A 17332-nucleotide genomic window follows, 5' to 3' on the forward strand; every position below is an offset into this window, starting at 1 on the left:
AAACTCTCTTGATAAGTTCATAGAATATATATTATTAAACGCTCGAATGTGTCCTTTTGTTGTTGTGTTTCGATTTTTTCAATTCTTATAATATTGCACCATCTAGCGGTGTGTGGAATAATGTCATATCAGTACATATTTTTGCCGTGGCGCTATTGTCGTATTCCAGTTAAAACAAATTTTACTTATATTCTCGTATGAAAATTTTTTGTGAAGACTTTAAAAAAATATTAATATTTACACGCGTTATAGAATTTTTAGCGATATAAATTACGTCGGATTTTTTTTTTTACTTTTGATAACGCCATCTTGATTTAATAATTGAAAATTACAATGACGAAGTTAAAGTTAATATAAATATTTCACGTATTTGTATAAAATATATATTTGAACACGTTATTAATAAGCTTTTACAATAGAGTAGTCATAAGCCTCCATAGCTCAGGGGTTAGAGCACTGGTCTTGTAAACCAGGGGTCGAGAGTTCAAATCTCTCTGGGGGCAATATTAGTGTTTCACTTTTTTGAAGTTTTTTATGCCTGTTGGACTTATTAATTTTTAAAGAATTTTATTTTAATAGAAAAAATTACTTCAGAATTTCTAATCATTGTAGGATATTAATTAAATATAAAATATTTTTAACGATCGGTGCCAACTTAATTGTTAGCAATTATTTTTAATAATGTGTTGGTATCTTGATGATATTATGCAATAAAGTATCATGTGTAGTGCTGTTTTAATATTATATAAGAATCGATATTAACAAAAAGTAATAGCTGAATGTATAGCTAAGCTTAATACTCGACAACTGGTTGATCAATTCAACATTTTTATTTTCATATTTTCACCAAGGCTTTAGAAAGCTTCTGACGGTATAAAAAATGGAAAAAATTTAAGAATATAGCAGAAACAACACTTTTCCAATACAAAGCAAAGAGTAATAAACTATCGATTCTTAAAAACATTTGACGTCAATCAAAACTAAAAATGTCGTTATGATAAAATTAAGCAACATAAAGCGTATGTACAATAATATTTATTAGTAGTAAATAACAACTATAACAATGCAATTAAAATATTAGTAAATACTAGTAGGGTACGAAATAGTTATATCTATTTTGAATTGATTTATATTTTTACTCGCTACTTAACCAACACAAACTACCGGTTTCGGTATATCTTTTGGTTAAGGCTACGGGCTTACTTAAACTAACGTAAACGTCAACTTAATAAGGTATTTATTAATAACGCTGTAATTTACGATTACATTGTCTCGTTGTTGTCCCATGTTATTAACACAATAAATCAATAAATGATCTATACACACATATATATATTTAATGTACTGTATGTAATAACATATATGTATATATATTTAATGCAAAAGGCCTTACACTTTTGCGGTTCGAACTCTGTGGGGGCAGTTAGTAAATAAATATTATATTTAAAATGAAAGAGACAAAATTATCCATGAAACATGTGGATGTAAGTATATTCAAGTAAATGGTTTGTGTTGACGTTTGCAGCGGACTGGGCGACGGAGTGCGTGTCGCGGGCGGAGATCCTGCGGTTGATCTACCAGGGGCGCTTCCTGCACAGCTCCGTGACGCTGGGCGCGCTGGGGCTGCCGCTGGGCCGCACCACCGTCATGCACCTGGTGCCGCGCGAGCACCTGCCCGAGCCCAACTCGCACGGTAATCGTCGCTCGTTCATCTTCCACTACATTTCACAATATACCACAGTAGCTCCTGTGTATGAAGTTCCAACAATCAATACTAACATCCTCTTATACCCATACCTGCAGGAAGCCCTTACGCCTGATACCGTCACTACATGAAGCGTCCACCAAAATAAGCCAAGAGTTTAACTCGGCCATCAAGCCTAATTACTAATAAGAAATTTATAAATGTAAGGTGTATGATCGTCCATCCAAATAGCAAAAAAACATTTAACTCATCCCAGTAACAATCGTTTCATTTTTTATTCGTATAAAACAAACTATCGTTAAAAAATGTTGATTGAATTACTCCTATAACAATCGCGTAATAAGAAATAACCGCCCGCTGTAAAGAAGTATAAGCTAAAGGCTTTCAACTGCTACCTCAAACCAGGTAAGGCAATAAACTTCATACAATTATCAAAATGAAAAAAATGTTGTTTACGGTTTATCAGGCTGGCTCTTTTGATGATACGAACTAATAACTTAACAAATATCATTATTTCAGAAGTGCGATGGGTTTAGTTGTCCCTGCATCCCACATCCTATCCTTAGCCCTTAAATTTATCGTAAGTAAAATAAAAACTAACTTTTGAAAGCATTGTATTAGTAGTATTGTATTTAATTTTGAAGGTTTTTTATAATAAGCCGAGAGTAAATATGTTAAACATTCTGCTGTCTTTGACGGTTACTACATGATTAGACAGTCGGTTTTACAATATCATCGCAGACGAGCGACAAAGTCAACAATGCAGTACATCAGTCTCGCTTTATCTCTTTCCTTGAACTGTACTCTGTTTGTATACATTTTACTAGTGTTGAAAACATAAATGTAAAGAATAATACATACATCATGTAATATTATTTTACAATACATCAAATTTACATGATCTAGGTTTTTTTTTTGTAAAACTTTACATTTATGAAGTTGTTAACGAAATTGACCAGCCATTTTGCCAAAATAAGAATATTTTTTAAAAGCTATCGTCATGGCGATACTATAACTTTTTGCGTAGATTTGGTAGATATTTATACCTCTCTCTTTTCTTATACAGAATGAAATCGAATTTTTTTATATACATGCTGTGCCTTATTTTGCTTTGACAATAAGTTTCTGTTAAAAACCCTTTTACGTATATTCACATATAGTTGGTATAGTCGTGACATGTTTTAAATTATGAAATTGATGTGTTTCAGATCAACGACAAAAGAGCAAAGGTGGTTCGAGCAGTTGTTGTTCAGCTTCGTGCTGCATATTGTAATGCCCGCACGGGGCCGCAGGGCGGGCGCGGAAGGACTCACAATGTGTTCAGTGGCGTAGAGTCGAGATTCCATTTCGCCCTCAACTAATTGTAGTTTTAACGTAACTGAAGCACTTGCGATATTTTTAAACGCCTCTATAGTTATACTTTAGGTGTAGATCTGTCATTTCGCGAGCACGTTCATTGTAAGCTTACGTTCGAATATGACGCACAAAATTAATGTTCCGGGTCGGCGCACACGACGAGCGATAACATTTAAAAATATCGCAAGCGAACAATCGATTGGGCTTTTGCTCAATACGGTGGATTGAAAACTGAATAGCTTTGTAAAGCGAAATGTATATCTCGCCGCGTTTACTACACGTTATCGACTCGCGTGTACTGTTTAGAGGATGCATGGGACGGCTCGCCTGGAGTCTACTGGTGTGACATGACCTTAACGTGTCTGTCCGTGTCAGGCTGAGTGTGTGTTTGGATTGTGTTTTAACAGACTCCTCGAAATATTGACTAATATTTGATCTCATAAAGGCTTTCCTACGTAAAATAAGACCGCAATTTCATGACGTAATAAACTTTTGGACAAAAATTTAATCTCGACTGTTCACAGTTGTTCCATAAATTTCGCGCGTTGCAAACTCAAACCGCACTCAGTGGACACGGCCCACGCGCTGGGTTCGACAATGGATCCCGTACGACAATTACAAATCATTAGTATTATATTTTAGGCCATCGATATGAATTTACGCTACGTTACTGCGGATTATATTTATAAAAAAAGTTAAAATGACAAATTAAGTAGTGAAAATAACGGAAAGTATGTGTGTATATTAATTGATCTAATTTGCATTGTACATAGTATATATGAAGAGTCCACTATGGACACTCGTGGGGCTATATTTACTTCCTTTGTGATAGGTTCTTGCAATAAAGTTTTGTATTATGTTTTATTTTGAGACGAAACGTTTGCTATTTACGCTAGCCGTAACATATAGTGTCGGTGCGAGTGACTACGTGCACGAACTTCGCTATGAATTTATATTTATACACTTAGAGCGTTCCTTAAGATGCGATTCGTCCGACATGTTTGTTTCCGTTTAATATTACTTTTAATGAAAATAGCAATTCGGCAAGTTCTCAGCGGAACGGTGAAAATATTATTTAGTACCAACGACTTATCTTTTATAGTTTACGTGATTTAGCAGATTATTTAAGCCGCGAGCATGGCGACTTGAAGGAGTATTGCAGGACTAAATTTTAGTATTAATATAGATCAATCGCTTATGTAGTCTCCAATATAAAGTTAATTATCTGCCAATAAAAACATCTGCGCCTCGTTCTGTATGTCGACTAGCTGCCTTAGTGATGTGCCGGCAAATAAAACTGAAAATAGATTTTCTTTCTGCATTTCACCCGTATAACATATAAATTCAACTAAAAAATGTTATTCGTATTTTATGTTTTCTTGGGTTTTTAAATTAAAATTATATGCGTATATGAAATATCTCGTTTTTGAAATGTACTTGGATAAATGAATATTTTTTTTGTTTCATAATTGTTTGGGTAGTTTGTATAGCTTTTAGATTTTAAAATATTATTGGAAAATACCAATGATAGTACGGTCCTAACTAAGAAAAATTATCGATCCGTGGATTGTTGATCGTAAGTAAAATAATACCAGCACATCACTAACTATTGTCCAGTTGTTACCATTTTCGTTGTTGTAAATATCGAAAGCATTCTTATTTACCCCTCGCATCACACGGCCAATCGCTTCAATGAGCGAACTAGATATAAATCGTTTTTATATTTTGGAATTTTGCTTAAGTTTCGATTTATGTTATAAAGTTTATTCGGCTTACTTTTAATTCCTTAAAAATACAAATGCGAGCTGGCTAGGAACTGGAGTGGGACAAGGAATAGTTGGTACCGCTTCCTTTACACGTCCCTTTGACTCTTCACGTCTTTACAGTTCGGACGGGTGTACTTTAGGCTTTAAAAATTATCAGTCCTCTGTCTAGATAAACACTTAGATCAAACTCTTCATGAAGGCAATATATTTCATAATATAGTACAAATATAATTATTGAAACATACTCTTCGAGACCGTGATATCTCGGTTCTCTTGTCAGTATTAGGGCAAAAAACTGACTGCAGGCGAGGGAACACTTGTTAAACTTGTTGTTATATCTTATATTATTGTGATCTTGCCATTTGCCGTGAACCGAACTTGTTAATAACATGATGTGCTCGTATTAAAAATTGATATATTAAATCTATCGATGTGGCCCTCGCTTGCACATCCCCATGGCCGTATGAATGTTTTTTTTTATGATTTTGGTTACATTCTGTTCAGTTGCTGTATGTATGTATTTTGTTAAGTTGTGTAAAAATATCTAGTTTATAATTAAAATAAAATTTCAAATTTATTTGCATGTTTTTTTTTGCTTCACTTTTTATACACTTTTTGTATATATAGATGTCGCTTCTAGTAATTTCGATTGAAATAACGTTTTCGTAATTGTAAGGGCTTTAAAATTTTAAGACTCGGATTGAAGGGAGTGGGGCGACGATTGAATTATTAGAATTGGATAATGACAACATAGAACATTAAATTCAATATTACAACATTAATTAGTGATGATGTAAAATTACTTTGAGTTGTAATGGATGCCAATCGAAGTCATGCTGTTCGAATTAAATTATAGTTATACCCTCAAGAAGAGCATATCACTATTTAATAATACTGAAAGTATCAAATATAAAACCCTCTAAATTCACATCGCTATCGCCATAAGTAGATATGTATAATGTTTTTATTCATAATTCCCACGTACCCTACAAATTTCACAATAATTCTTTTTGATCCGAGTCCTAAGTAAATATAGTCTGAATAAATGTAGGTCGGCGCGCCCTTTTGAGGTCCCTGTGCCGGATAGTTCGATGTCTTCACCGTATTTTAATATCTTTATAGCGATAGCTCTTAAAACTTAATCCGTTAACGCGTTAATAGCACATGAGTGTGGCATACGGGGTTAGCGAAACGTGTGAAAATGGCAACACTTCGACAAATCACTTTATTCTTCATTATGAATTACAAGAAAGAATAGATTTCGGATTCATAATTTTTTTAACCTATAATTATGGTTTTTATTAAATCAATAACTTGTTTGTTACTAATATGTTTTCAAAAAACTTGCTAGGTCATTTTCACACGAATGGCAACACATGACGTTAGCGCGGGTGGAATCGGAGTGTAAATATCGACAACTATTTAGACAAGTATAGCGTTAAACTATTTAGCTTGAAATGGGTATGTTTAACACCGTTGTATGTGTATCGATTGATGTGATTGAGATAATTCATGCGCCTACTATATATATGTTTGCGATTTCCGTTTATAGACAACGCACAGTAGCAGTGCTGCTTAATACAAATTAACAAAGAAATATTTGGTATAAACAGACGTAACTGGAATACTGAATATCATAATAATTTGTCAGATTTTAATAATGCTCGTATTTGTCGCTAAAATATTGTACAATTTACTCTTTGGCATATCAATATCTTCAACAATAATTGCGGTATGTGTTCATTACCTTAAAAACATAACCAATGATCTAATGAAATGACCAAGGTACAATATGTTTTCTCCATAAGCGTAGCGAAATCTTTTAAATACACACTTTAATGTTAGAAATGAATTCAATTATTTCAAAATTAACGAGTCTTAACCCTGTAAAATTTACTGGGCCTAAAAATTTTAATTAATCTTAGTTTAATTAAATTTTCCATAAAAATGCAGATTGGCTTCTTTACACTTATACGTACGGATAGAATTGTCTGATTGGCTTTTGAGAGATACGTTTAACGAAAATTAGAGCATTTTAATATTTTATGGTAAACCCAGAATTTTTCTTATACAATTTTAACATAATTTTTCAATATCTGGATACCAAATGTCGTTTGGTATTTTAGAATTTTAATTAAAATGCATGTTTTCTTAATAACAATTTGAATTTAGAAATTTTAAATCGAACTATTAAAATGAATTATAAAATAAGCAAAGCCAACGTTCGTTGTCGATGCATACAACGGTATTTGTAATTTAATAAAGAATATTAGGTGTCACTGTATAACAGGTGTTTATCTACGTACCATACATAATCTATATAATTGTTAATATTAAATTAATTATAACGATGTTGATTACTTGCCACTTTGGTTGGTCGTTTCGGAACTTGCGTTTATGTAAATGAGGGTAGTTCGCTTGGTCACGTGTCGGTGTCGGAGATTTTGTAAGATCGTCACTAATAGGTTGTAAATTGTTTGAACGAATATTGAGTTTCGATGGGGTCAAATAAAATTTTAAGAATGTACACGGTGGTTTTTTATTTAACGTTTCCTAACCCACAAAAAAGGTGACAAGATTTTACTTTTTAAAAAAATCTTTGATGTAACTTGTAATTTAGTTACGCGAAAATAATAACAACTATAAATACATTTATTTTTATTATCTGTACAAAATGTTTTTATATGTCCGATTATTAAATAATATCAAATCACTGCGGGTACATGAAGTACCATTGGAGGATAAACAGGTTTTTATCCAGCTCGAGCTCTGCCGTGCTCAGTTGTTTGAGGCGCTTCTCCACGTCCTTCAGCACGGCTAACTCGGGTGGTGTCAGTGTTTCCTCAACCTGCAATAAAAACGTTAGCGATATGGATTTCATTATAAAATGTCATCCGAGAGTAATCCACATATGTGTTAAAATCGATATTATATGAATTGGCTAATAGCATGAATTGTTGTTCTAAACATCTACAGGGTAATTCGTTGTAAATGCAAAAGTTTAAAAGAGTCAATGTATAGCTTGTGTTCTGTAAATTTATGTATGGTACATCCTATCCAAAAATGAATATTTTCAGAAGTAACAAATCACGTAATTATTGTAAGTTAAATAATACAGTTTTCAAAATTCAAATACGACAATTCAACATTAATTATTGTCTACTATCTGTCTCTGCAGACTTTGTTCTGTCAGAAGTTATTGGCCTCTCACATTCCAATAGAAAAAATAAATAGGTGACATATCGAGAAATCTCTTTATATTTGATTGGAAATAAGTGTAAAAGTATTAAGTTGACAAATGAGCTATATATTTTTATTGTATGTACATATACATTCATCCCTTTAAAATTCTTTTTATCAATTGAAATATTATAGCTCAGATATAGATGAACATGCAAACGTGCACTTTGGTGCACGTATACTGACGTCGTCGATGTTCTGCTGCGGCTCGCCGCGCATGCGCATGCCGTGCACAATGCTGCGCACGCGGCGCTGCTTGTCAAGTAGACGCGCGTGAGTGGAGCGCGCGTGCGCAGCGCGTCGCAGTGTGTTGTGCAGCGCGCGGTAGCACAGCTCGCGCGCCGTGTGCGCTACCTGCACACCACCAAACACCCATCCAATATCAACTATTACATTAACACGTATAACATCAATTACTTTATATAATGTTGTGTAAGAAGTCATCTTCTCGTCAGACAAACAAGGTAAATCCAACCTCGAGAAAGAGGTGGTCAACCTTTAAATCCAACTCTGCTGGGCAGCGAGGAACTAATAAACAACTTCTTGTCCAAAATCCCTTTACATAGGACGTCTGTCTATAAAGAGGGATATACGACCTTATTAAGCCGCTCCTAACCATTCTAATGGAAATCTATGGGGAGACCTATACCCAGCAGTAAACGTCATTGGGACATTGGTTATAAAAACAGGACATTGGAATGATATATTTTAAAAAAAATTAAATTAGTATTTTTATTCTATATTTCAATGCTTTAATTAAAATTGTGTCAAATATTACATTACTTAAGTTTGAAAATATAAATTTGCCACCGAACACTTCATAACCTTGTATAAGTTGTATGTTTGTTTTTGGCGTACCAAAACCAACGTTTCGATCCTCAGAGAATTCAACATAAAAGAGATAAACACCTGTAATGAGAATTCAATGGAACATTGGTGTTCAAGACAAAGTGGAAGACAAGTGACCTCGTGGACTCTCTCAAACAAGATGGACAAACTTCAACAAAACTGCAACTAAAACCTAAGAAAACCAATAGAGACATGACCACGACCACTCGGATGAGAGTGCAGGAATGAGAAGTATTTTAAGCAGCTCGGCGTGTGCCCGTGACCCGGAGACAAGTCAAGATGTGATACACAATAACCAAGTGTTGTATGTACAATTTAGCAAGAAATGTTTGTATACATCAGAGGTGACCAAACTACAGCTCTTTGAAGGATTATTTTTGGCTCCAATTGATTGTCCAATTATTTCAATATTTAAATTTATATTACCTATGTCAGTTTTTAGGCAATCGAAAAAAATTACTAGTGTGAATAATAATTATTATTCCACCATAAAATTAGCGAAATCCAAACACCGGTCATAATTGTTTAACCGGCATCTTAAGTAATATTAGGAGTCCTGTTATATACATGTGCCATTATAACTAACTTCAATACACATATTATGTACATTTGTTTAAATTTCAATAAATAAGATTTTTGAAAAATGGCTCGGACTATCATAGAGCTTGACCACTCCTAGTATATATATAAGGATAATTAAGAGTTATCACATTTTAAGTATTAGATATAATAGCTGAGCTGAGTTCTGTAACAATAATAATATAATAGCAATAATAGTTCTGCAACCAGATATAGTTCAATATTAGCGGGATTTTTCAATGTCCTTCAATGCCACACACTTATTTGGAGAAAAAGAAATATTATATATAAAAATAAACTCACGTCTGGCATCTTTATGTGGTATAGATATATCGCCTTGGCCATTGCGCCGGAGGAGGCGGCTTTCCGCATCGGCTGTAACAATCACAAGGAAATTTAATCGACATTTTAGAACTTTCTAGAACTTGAATACGTTAAGCTAGAGTTGGTCTAGGTTTGTTATACACGTCATGGATGAAAACGCGCCCTATTTATTTAATTATTAAAGATTAGAGATTACAAGTTCTACTGATAGAAATATTTAGATACATAAAGTAAATAAGTGGTGGGCCTCGATATACTACGTCCTATGCCTGAAATGATAAATATAATAACGTATCACAAACCTGCAAGCTAATAAAGTGTTCTTCTAGAAGTTTGTAGGTGAGCTCCTTGCACTCCTTGTTAGGCAGCATCGCGTGCTTCTGTATATCGTCTTCTTCTATATACTTCTTTGCACGAATTACTCTGTGATTTTTTTTTCATGTCAAATTTATACAAGTTGTTTGTAAATAGGCGAAGAAGTTTAAAAAGGTGAATGTATAGCTCAATTGCTGTCAATTAATGTGTGATATATTCTATCCTAATATTACAGAGTTACAATCGTTACAGAAATAATAAATAACATAATTATAATATAGTAAGAAAAGACCTTTGTAAATACGGATAACTAAATCTGGCTGGCGCGTTCTAACAAATAAAATTATAGAAACATATTTCAGATTTATCGGTTTATACAGGTTGATTGGAAATAGGCCCAAAGCATTAACACTTTTACTGATAAACTACCTATACGTTCACCCTTTAAAGCTTTCACGCCTTAACCAATCACCTTCAACATTTAATATGTTAGAGTGCTTTACGTACAAATGTACATTGATGTATATTGAAAAATTTCTTTTAACTAGGGTCATATTCGTTGGTCAAGCACCTGAACATTGAGCACCTTTTTCTCAACCTGTTGCAGTTTTAACACCTATGTAGCGCATGGTTAAATGGATGGTACCCTCTCTAATTGATTTCTAAAATTTTGATTATGCTGACCCCAAAATATTCAGCCGTACGCAGTCGACATTAACATGTTAAAGGTAGGGTCTTGCTTATACTATTTCAGACGGAGATATTTCCGGGATCTTCTTATTCGTCTTCAAAGAACGCACTGACGATTCGATTCTCGCTCTGAAATGTACAAAACAAGAAGCACCTGAATATCCTGGCGGCGTTGGAGCCAAGCCGCTCGGTAACCACGTGGTCGAGTGTCGCGTCCAGCAAGCGCGCCGCAGCTGTACGAACACGCACCACGAAGTGGCCGCCACCAGCCGAGCCCGTTCGTACCACGAACTCCGAACCACTCTCCTCTGCGCGCAACCACATTTTCAAATCAAATTAGAAATTCTGCTACCATACTGCTATAATATCTCTCTCAGATGCGTCGCCTGACGTATCGTATCGACTAATAGTTAAGTGACTCCGTCTCTTTCTGTTAAAGCAGTGATTTCCAAAGTGGTCTATATCGACCCCTAGGGGTCTATGACAACCTGCAAGGGGTCTACGTCAGCGAAAAAAAATTTGGGGGTCCGTGAAATGAAAATGGGGGTCCACGATAATGGATCTCAACACATACACTGATAGTACCTATTTACTTACATCATAATATCTTATGATATCAAAATATTTACATTATTTATAAAAGTACCTATGAAGTAAAATAAAAATTTATTTAATGTTACATATATTTTACATAACAGATACACAATTTTGTTTTGGGTAGTTTTAATATAAATTCAATTAATAAATGTATAAATTAACATGTGTTTTTACTTTAAGTTTTTAATACTAAACTTCACTACACTTAGAAATTTACAGGAAATCAATATCAGGTAAGTAGGGGGTCTACCCAATACGAAAAAACATGGCAAGGGGTCTACGACACAAAAAAGTTTGGGGAACTCTGTGTTAAAGAATCTTATAAGCGATTACCCGTGTCAAACGATATCGTGAGGCAACCTACTACTACTGCCATCTATTGGCACTCTCCTCGGTCAACTTCAATCAACTTGATAACATCGCAACTCATAAGAATATTTGCTTCTCTTTTTAATTATATTTGTTTATGATATAAAATAATGTTTAAATTATTCATTATTTACTTAAAGAAATAGAAGTCCTTTCATTCGTATTCTATTTTCAGTAACTACACAAGAGGATATCTTGCAAGTCAGCTCAGGCCATTTCTTCAGTACAAAAAAAAGTTTGTAAGGTGTAATATTGAACAAAGTTGTATTTTATGTGCTTAAAAAGAGTTTCTATGGAGTGATTTGGCACGAGAGAGATGAGTTTTGGACTCAACATGTGTATAGCCACGGATTAATAAGTCTCTAAGAGTGACTAACTGCGAGCTATTTCAATTATGAAACTAATAAAAATTCACATGTACTAAACTAGATGCAAAATTTTGATGTACCATCTTTAAAGCTTTTTGATGACAAATGCACAATATTCACTCATTTAAAGCTTATATACTTATAACCAATGAATGTGTACATAAATAAATATATGTTGGAAAACATAGGTTTAGCATTATAAAAACTGCGTATAGTATAAGATGGGTGTGAAGGTACATACCGAGTACCTTCAGGTAGTGGTCGACGTGTTGCTGGAGCAGGGGACGGTCGGCGAGCCGGTTGACGGCGTCGCGCAGTTCCACCGCGGGAGTGGGGTTCGACTCCGCCGCCCACGCCGCCGACGTTAGGTACATCTGTTGCAGCAAAATCCGCATCAACTCGCCAGCTATCAAATAAAAATATAATTGAAATAAAGACATGTGTTAAGATACCCAGGGGCGGTAGCGAAAAGACAGCTTTTTATATCGCGTAATATACTTATCGTATAAGAATAGTACGTAACATCGACGTGCCATGCAACTCAGTCTGAAAGCTACAAGACATGGGAATGCAAGGCGCTAACCACTGGTGCATTAAAATTAATAGATATTAAAACCACTCTATATTCACACCTCTAAATGGATAGTTTCTTTTTAAAATAAATAATAACAAGTATTTTTCATCCATCTTGCCATAGAAACACTTTATTATATTTTTTTCCTTTATATGAAGGGCCACGGAGATAATGTTAGAAGTCGTGACGTCACAATTGTTATTTTATTGATTAATTGGCATGTTCTTTTTTATTTACTTGGAATAAATTAAATCTAGAAACTTATCGTAAACTTAACCTAATCTAAAGTAAGCATGTCTAGAGCAGTGTTTCCAAACTTTTTTGTGCCATTCCCCAACTTAGCCTTATTAAGAATCTTATGCCCCATGTAACACACATGATTTTTATATTAAAGCTTAAACTTTAGGTTAAATTCCTGTCAAGTCCATTTTCAAATTGCACCACTTAACAATCAAATTGCCCTCCTTTGGGACGTGGGTTCAACTTTGGGAAACACTACTAAAGTATTTGGGTTTTATATAGGTAGGACGGTAACCAATTAAAAAAAGAACTTTTCAAAATTTATAATGATACCTTAGTATTTTTCACGATGCGTGATGACACGTATATGAACGAACACATATCGTGAAACGTATTGTTTCATATAGTTTCATCGTTACCTATTCCGCGAAATGGAATGGTAAGGAAACTTATTTCAAAATTCCCGCCAGGTTGCATGGCGGTGACTGAGCAAGTTTACACATACAATTTCAAATTAAAAATATCATAATTTACGTAGGCATTTACATGTACTTTTTAATTGTCTATTATTTTAACATTATAAGTAGTAAACTACAACCGTCTCGGAACACTGATATACAGAGAAGTGTGTTGCTCTTGAAATAATAAAAAAAAACTGTGAACTTTATTATATCAACCATGTAAATCAGTCAACAAAACAAGCTCTACACAATTCCATTAACAAAAACTCCTGAATGCTATAATAAGATTCATTTAATAATGTAGTATTAGTGTTAGATTTAAAACTAAGAAAAAGAAGGGCTTAGATATTTTGTAAAACTCTATTTGACATACATACGTTCATAGAACTCTTGTGTTAGTGTTTAGCGTAATGACATGTGTGTATGTTTGAAGCGAGTTGCAATGGAGACGTGGTCTATATGTATACTTCTAAATGTATTTTATGGTATACAATAAAACTAATAAATACTTATATGTCCACTACAGATTCATCAACTTCACTATTTTGGACAAACTTTATTTGGATATGGTCCTCATTTATGAATAAAAATATTGTATTTACAATTACTCAGAAGGAGTAATAAATATTACGTTACCATTGTCATCAATACGTCGCGTGATCGCTTTAACCATGATGTCATCTTTAAAATCCTGATGGAACCTGTCGAAGTTCACCTTCCAGTAAATATCTGAAAATGTGTAACAAATTTTAAAATGTCAAGTTGCAAAAATATAATCAATTTTATTTACAAACTGCGGTATTAGCCAGTAATGAAAAAAAACATAGACAAAAAAAATTTATCACCAAAATTCCACAAACTTTTTTTTTTCATTCTAAATGACTATTATCCACCTTTTAGATAAACATGTACAGTGTGTCTGGTGGCAGATTCATGTTTTTAAATTGAGATTTGTTGAAATTGAAAAATTACAAATATAATACTTGACAAATAGTTTTAGTAAAAGATTTTATGGATAGAATACAAATGCGAATTTCATTTATAAAAGATGATGATGATCATTCAAAAGTTTTCTGTCGAGTTTCGCACCAAGGGAGCCTTGTCTTTTGTACCACACACTAAATAAATTTGGTTTTAATTGAGCTGATTTCTCAATTAATATTTTTGAAAATTCACATGAATTCAGGATCGTTATAATAAAATCTATTTTTCAGAAAACCCCATAAAAATTATAAACATATGTTTAAATAAGTAAAGGTCAGCTTAGATTGGATTTTACGAAATTCCACCTACAAGAGTGTTAAGGGACTATTATTAGTAAAATACATATTTTTAAAAATTTAAGATCAATCATTTACAGTGACGATCACATTCTGGCATAATTCAAATGATTAAAAATGTGTACAATGTTATAGGTTTATGTATTAAAACAAATTAATGCTCACTGTCTTTTATGTCGGCCATATTGCCTGCAGACATCGCGTGCATTAGCTGCCTGATGTCCAAGTCGGGAACAATGGTCGCTACTGGAACCAACGAGGGCACGTCGCTAGCCTCCTTAGCATCGGCCACAGGAGCCTGTTGGATGTATCCAGCGGTGGCCAGGCTAACAAATGTATCCCTTAGCTTTATCATAGTTATGTTATTTTCCTGAAAACAGATATTCATTAAAAATAACACAAATGTAAACCTTTTTTTTAAATTATAATACAGTTGAAGAATTAATTGTTCATACTACACTTAAAGGGGTGAATATATGGCCTATTTAGATTAGACTAGATTGAGGTTGTTACTAACATAAATATGGTTTTGTTGTCCCATAAATGAAAGAGCCAGAGCTGAGTGTTGAATCAAATTATTAATATAATTTAAGCGTTGAAACAAATTAGATGTATGTCACCACATATTCCTGCAGTAATGCAAATATGTTATATTAAATAATAAAAGTTAACATTAGCCAAGGAGTAAATATAGAAGTGGGGGAAACTATAACCTAGAATTAATTATAAATATAAGGAATATTATTCTAAAATACAAAAATGTAAATATAATGTAATACAGTAGGAAATGTAACTTATTTAAAAATTAATGAAACTTGAGGCTTCTATTTTGTATATTAAAAATCAAAATATTGTTTAATAGTCAATAACAAACAGAATTTTTTACTACTGGCCAGTGAGCAGTAATTAATTTAAAAAAGTTCATAATTATACCTTATCATCTTTATTCTTAGTAACTACAGTCACTAATAAAGTGGTTGCACTGCAGGTGGCTTGCTGCAATAATTCTTCAATTACTAATTCCGCTTCAGTGCCATATTTCGACTTTATTTGCAAAAGGTATCTGTAATGAATATTATGATAATGTTGCAATGTGTGTTACTTAAATGACGCCTAGTGTGTATGTAACATTTAACACATGCTGTTTTGGTAGGTACTATAATAATTTGATAATGAGAATTGATTGAGCCAACCTTCAACACAGGGCCACCTTAGAACATAAGTGTCCATAATAGGACAGTCTAAACTTGGAGAATTGACATAAGCCATGTGAGAGTTTGGTGAACTGTCTATTCCTTAATCATCATTATGTGCCCCATGCCATGGTCTCTGAGGGAGTCCTTTGATTTGGTCAATACATGGAATTATTAACATTTCAGATTTTTAACAAATTTATTGGACAACCTACTTATTCTATTTCTAATCCAGTTAAATGATACATACCTAGGATATCTAACAAGTAATAACACATTTTCAGGTAGCAATCTATAATCAGCAATTACTTCATGTTTGGATGGCTCAAAGGCAGCCAAATCAAATTTTAGTAGTGCACGTAGACTCTCAATCACCTTTCATGGAAGTCCAAAAGCAGTTATAGAAATCAGCACACAAAACTATTATTAAACAATAACAGAATAGCATTAATGTTGTCAAATTGTTTTTCTTTAGTAAGGGTTAACTATGGCCATAAAATTACAATATATTTACTCAGAATTATGTACAATTATAAATTAAAAGATATTACATATTTAACGCAATATAAATTTTAAATTATTCAATATTAAATTACAAGAATAATTATTTTCTCTATCTGATATCTCAATATCTTTTGATTTATTAAAATTGATCGGATATCCAAATATATGTACCTAAAGTTTTGTATTTATAATTATTATATTGGGTAATATTACTGATATTCATCTCTTGCGAAATATACTAACTAGAAACTAATTTTTTGGAAAAATATTTTACATCTTAAAATAATATGGACTGAAAAAATGAGACCTGTTTACGCGTAAGTCCCGTGGACTTCACAATCATAGCCACCGGTTTACTTCCGTAAATGAACAAGTCATTTCCCACTTTTTGTACAATTTCACCAAAGTAACGATGCAGAATTTCGGAAACTACTCGACCTAATTGATGCGACATCTTAAATTCAAGGTTAATAATACGAACTAATAATAATGATAAATCATTTTACTAATTTTATTGGTTGTGTATTCAACATAAAAATAAGAATTTTTGTCACATGTTGATGTTTACAAGGCTTGACAGTATTGTGACATCTGCCATGTGCATTCTAACGCAAAAGAAGTTTATTTTTTGGATGATTGCTGTATAAACGGAACTTGTATAATTATTTATGTGACAAACAATTTCCCTTTAATCTGTTTTGTTTAAAGTTTATATAACTTGACTAACCTAAACAAATAAAAACTTTTTTTACATTTAACCAAAGTAATTTTTTGTGTGATAATTTATTAAATAAGAGACATTAAATAATCCAATTTAAAAACTATCCAAAAATTTCACAACAATTTCTTTTTATTTCAAGAATTATGAAAAATTTAAAATATCCGATTTAACCAACACACCGACCCCAAAGACGGGGAAGTT

General features: G+C 33.1%; 2 protein-coding genes and 1 non-coding gene across 3 annotated transcripts in view; 2 read left to right on the top strand and 1 right to left on the bottom strand.

The window, feature by feature from the left end:
• The window catches only part of UBL3 (ubiquitin like 3), a 237478-nt gene extending 232074 nt beyond the window's left edge, over positions 1–5404 (top strand). The window contains exons 3-4 of the mRNA XM_068767020.1: positions 1526–1693; positions 2914–5404. Coding sequence (XP_068623121.1) covers positions 1526–1693; positions 2914–2978 — 233 coding nt within the window. The 3' untranslated portion in view covers positions 2979–5404. The remainder of the gene's footprint in view (positions 1–1525; positions 1694–2913) is intronic.
• On the top strand, positions 431–503 carry TRNAT-UGU (transfer RNA threonine (anticodon UGU)). The gene has a single exon. It is a non-coding gene; the product is annotated as a tRNA-Thr (tRNA).
• Positions 5405–7456: 2052 nt separating the features above from the next.
• On the bottom strand, positions 7457–16985 carry Polr3C (RNA polymerase III subunit C). The gene is made up of 11 exons (XM_068767018.1): positions 16718–16985; positions 16157–16281; positions 15647–15776; positions 14879–15083; positions 14070–14162; positions 12400–12564; positions 10979–11132; positions 10122–10242; positions 9799–9870; positions 8254–8421; positions 7457–7675 (listed from the first exon to the last, which is right to left on the bottom strand). Exons 1-11 carry the CDS (start codon positions 16862–16864, stop codon positions 7538–7540), a joined length of 1518 nt encoding a protein of 505 aa, XP_068623119.1. The 5' UTR covers positions 16865–16985; the 3' UTR covers positions 7457–7537.
• Between the last annotated feature and the right edge of the window lie 347 nt (positions 16986–17332).

Source organism: Battus philenor, unplaced genomic scaffold (genome assembly GCF_028537555.1).
Source record: "Battus philenor isolate CCGP_79_NKW_IND1 unplaced genomic scaffold, ilBatPhil1.0.hap1 SCAF_22, whole genome shotgun sequence".
NCBI classification, from domain to species: domain Eukaryota; kingdom Metazoa; phylum Arthropoda; class Insecta; order Lepidoptera; family Papilionidae; genus Battus; species Battus philenor.